General features: G+C 40.1%; 1 protein-coding gene across 1 annotated transcript in view; it reads left to right on the top strand.

Moving 5' to 3' along the window:
* The first annotated feature begins 2676 nt into the window (after nt 1-2676).
* LOC102215059 (alpha-2-macroglobulin-like protein 1) overlaps nt 2677-4287 on the top strand; it is a 19364-nt gene continuing 17753 nt past the window's right edge. The window contains exons 1-5 of the mRNA XM_013916083.1: nt 2677-2762; nt 2902-3085; nt 3292-3448; nt 3662-3714; nt 4011-4031. Coding sequence (XP_013771537.1) covers nt 2677-2762; nt 2902-3085; nt 3292-3448; nt 3662-3714; nt 4011-4031 — 501 coding nt within the window. The remainder of the gene's footprint in view (nt 2763-2901; nt 3086-3291; nt 3449-3661; nt 3715-4010; nt 4032-4287) is intronic.

Below are 4287 nucleotides of genomic sequence, written 5' to 3'. Positions count from 1 at the left end.
AGTGTTAATTTGGACATGCTGGATTTGCTGTGTAGGGCAGCACGGTGGCACGGTGGTTAGCACTGTTGCCGCACAGCAAGAAGGTCCTGAGTTCAATTCCACCATCAGGCCGGGGTCTTTCTGTGTGGAGTTTGCATGTTCTCCCCGTGTTTGCGTGGGTTCCCTCCGGGTACTCCGGCTTCCCCCCACCGTCCAAAGACATGCAGCTTGTGGGGATAGGTTAATTGGATAATACAAATTACCACTAGGTGTGAATGTGCGAGTGAATGTGAGTGTGAATGGTTGTCTGTCCCTATGTGTTAGCCCTGTGACAGACTGGCGACCTGTCCAGGGTGTACCCCGCCTCTCGCCCTATGACAGCTGGGATTGGCACCAGCACCCCCCGCGCCCCTGAAAAGGATAAGCGGTAGCGAATGGATGGATGGATGGATTTGCTGTGTCGGGCTGCACCTAAGCAAGAAAAATAAATAATGCAAAGCTCCTAAACAGAGCCCAGCAGTTATAATACAGAAATGGTAGCAAACAGAATGGTTTCTCTTTAAAATGAGTAAGCATGCCAGCAATCTAAACTTCTGAAAGAAAATAAGAAACTCTTGCATAGTGCTTTATAAGACGGCTTCAGAGGTTTTGCATTGGAGTAAAATTATAACAAACTCTATGCTATCAGAAACTATGGATGTTTAAAAAAAACTAACTCACATGCAGAGCTATATGTTTTTCTTCTAAACAAATAGAAAGAAGGTTAAATAAAGTCCTGTTTGATTTTCTTAAAGACGTTGGTTTAAAGGGCTTTGGACTAGGATTAGGATCATTGCTGATGATAAATTAGATCTCAGAAAGTTATTTTTCTTCTCTCCTGTGTCACTTTAAAAATATTTTTTTGTTCATTGAATTAATGTCAAGGTAAACTTATCCCCTGTGATCCCCACTCCTGCACCTCCCACCCCCTTGACACCACTGACTGTTTCTTTAGGCCAGCTCTCTGAATGCCTTCAGGGAGTGTTTTTGTCTCTTTTATTGCTGCTGGAGGTAATGATGAGAATGTCAGAAGTGAAGCTGAAGCGAAGTAGGTGGTTTGGGAACTAGACCCTTGAAATTACACCTGGAGTTGAAAGGAAGCTGCAGATGACCAGGCAGAGATGCTGACACAGAGTCAAGGAAACTGGGCTCTGATGTTGTTGTTGTGTCTCACTAAAAGGGCCAGACACTGGTGCCTCCACGTGGCTCACCCTGTCAGAAAGCCGTGCTTAGCCTTGGGGATTGATAATGATGGCTGCTGAGCTCCATTCTTATCTGCTCACAATTATTATTTAGCGGCTGACATTTAAGAGGAATGACGTAGATCATTATTTTTGCCAAACTCCAGCAGTGTCCTTGTTGTTGTCACACTCTTGTTTTGGTTTCTCTGACTTTTTGGTATCTTCTTCTTGTGCACTCTGCACAGCCTATGTGAATTTATCAGACAACTCCAAGGGCGATAGATGATGGAGGGATAACTGTAAATCCTTTCTTCAGACTTAGCTCATTTCTGAAAAAATTTGATCTGCTGCATTTGCAGCTTGGCTTAAGCCTGTCCCATCGATTGAAGCCCAAAGTCTTCTGTTTAGGCCAGACATCCAGGTCCCTGTGTTTAGATTGGATCAATGAGCAGAAAATTATTCAATCCAATGACTATTTGTGTAATTCCATTCTTTTTAAATGGGAATGCATACACATTAATGCATTAAAGAATTGTATCTTTTAAAATAGGTAGATGGTTCAATCTCTGGCTGCTCCAGTCTCCAGTTTGCATCCCTGAGAGTGTGAATGTGTGTGAATGCTGAACAGAAAACACTCAGGTATAGAAAAAAGTGCTCATATGAACGGGTGAATGACACATGCTTTGAGTGCTTAAGTGGAAAAGCGTCTCTTTCTCTCCCCTTTGGCTTTCTTTCCTCTTGTCTTTGTGCAGATAATCGTCACTCGTCTATCTAAAAATAGATGTAGTGACAGAGGTCTGTCAGCTAAACTTCATGGTAAATCTGTTTTTCTGAGCCAGATCACAATCAGGAAATTACGTGGGTTACAATTGCTCCAGGACAGTAACAGTGACAGACTAAACTATTTAAACAATACACTATCCCCACTCAAAACCATCTATTTAAATCTGCATATTCACTGTGAACCTATTGTTTGTTTATTCTATTTTGTGCTTTTGTTTTTATTGTTCTTCATTTTGTCATTGTTCTATTATGTGTTCTCTTCTATTGTAAAGTGTCCTTGGGTGTCTTGAAAGGCGTTTTCAAATAAAATGTATTATTATTATAAATATGTTACAGATTTTACAAATGTCTGAAATAGCTCTAATGTATACAAATATGATATATACAAATCACTCAATTATCATTATGGTAACGTATGATATAAATTATGATAGAGGGTAAATAGAAAACAATCTCCTGGATCTCTTTCAGTTCTTTTGTAAGGCACAAATGAAAAAGTTAAAAACTCTATTTAAACCACTGAAAGTTGAAGGCACACGTCAACCAGTCTGAAATATGTAAATTATTTACTTCTCATTTTCCTGGAACGGGGAACAAAGGTGTGTGCTGTCTGTGGTGTGGCTGAAGCTGGGTGGGGCCTCTGCATCGGCAGCTATTTAACAGACGCTGACTCTGAGGAGCATCATAGTCAGTTATGGGTCAACCTGGGATTCTGAGTTGGACATGGGCGTTGTGCGCCTTTGTCAGCTGGGCGCATGTGGGCCAAGCAGGACCTGGACCGTAAGTTTGCCTCTATGATCGATTCTTTTTTTATGTCCTGTGAAATTTGTAACTGGTGCACATGAATTCTGATTTGAGATTTTTTCTTTTTCCCATCCATAGAGGTAACTGCTGTATGTGTGTATCTCTGTGTCTGCAGGCAATATCTAGTGGCAGTTCCTGCAGTTCTTGAGTCTGGAGCTGAGACCAAATTCTGTGTCAGCGTTCTGGAGCTCACTGAGCCCGTGGTTGTGAATGTCACCCTGAAATCAACAGCGAAGAGCGCAACCCTAATGTCACTGCACACGTGCATTCAAGATGTTCATACCTGCATTGCTTTTTTGGTGAGCTTCCCAAAAGAAGCATTTTTATATATATATATATATAGCCTGTTTGTTTTTGAAAGAATTTTTCTCTCTTTTCATCATCCACATGACTTTAATAGAAAAGCTGGAGAGCGAAATGTGTGAGGTCCAAGTTAGTTTCGAAACATGTGCCCACTTAGCAACTGGCTAAAACATATAGCCAAACAAATATCCTGTGCTTCCAGGTTCCTGTTGTGACAAATGAAGAGGTGATGGATTTTCAGGTGAAGGTTGAAGGAAGCGGGTTTCAGTCAGAAGAAGTCAGAAAAGTCCTGATCAGAGCCTACAAACCGCAGACATTCATCCAAACAGATAAACCCATCTATCTCCCCGGACAACAAGGTAAAAATGAGCAATCATGCTATCTGTCCCAACAATGCAGCATAAGCATGATATGGAAGTATAAGTAATGTATCCCCAAACATCAACAGTTTTAAACTCAGAGAAGCCATTAGAAGTTATATAATATAATTAATAATGAATATAATGAGCTTTAGGGTTTGTGACACTGCTAGAGATCATTTTTCACGCAGTCTCTTTGGATGTGTCTTGAAGTGCGTTTCAGAGTTGTCACACTGGACTCCAAGCTGAGACCTGCTAGTACACTGGTGAGTGTTTAAACTTTGTTAGGTCCTATTTACGGACAGCTTATGCATTTGAATGAATGCAATGAAAATGAGTTACTTCCATGAATTTTGGATTACTTATCCAGTGAAGTCGTAAGAGGCGGTTTCTACCTCCCAGCTGTCATTATGTAGCTTACATAAATCTTCATCTGAATTCATCTAAAGCCGCTATCATTTTAAAGTGTGGAGCACTCACAAAAAAGCCTAATAACTGTAACACTGCAAGATGACATGAAACCATTGTGCTCTTTGAACCTTTTTCCCTTCCTTTGTTGCAGTATGACATCATCGAACTGGAGGTAAGAACACAGTAGTGCATTTAAAAATAAATAAACAATATGAACACACAAGTCATAGTACTATGTTTATTTTATTCATGTTTTTATTATTATTGTTGTTTTTAACAAATCATGGCATTCATTTAAAGAGTTTAATGTGTGAATACATATAATATATACGCAGTGTTGGGAAGGTTACTTTTAAAATGTATTCCATTACAGAATACAGATTACATGCCCTAAAATGTATTCTGTAACGTATTCCGTTACGTTACTC

This window comes from Pundamilia nyererei, unplaced genomic scaffold, assembly GCF_000239375.1.
Source record: "Pundamilia nyererei isolate P.nyererei 1_Seehausen unplaced genomic scaffold, PunNye1.0 scaffold00458, whole genome shotgun sequence".
NCBI classification, from domain to species: Eukaryota; Metazoa; Chordata; class Actinopteri; order Cichliformes; family Cichlidae; genus Pundamilia; species Pundamilia nyererei.
Note: the sequence above shows the minus strand (reverse complement) of the source record. Positions and strands in the feature narration are given on the sequence as shown.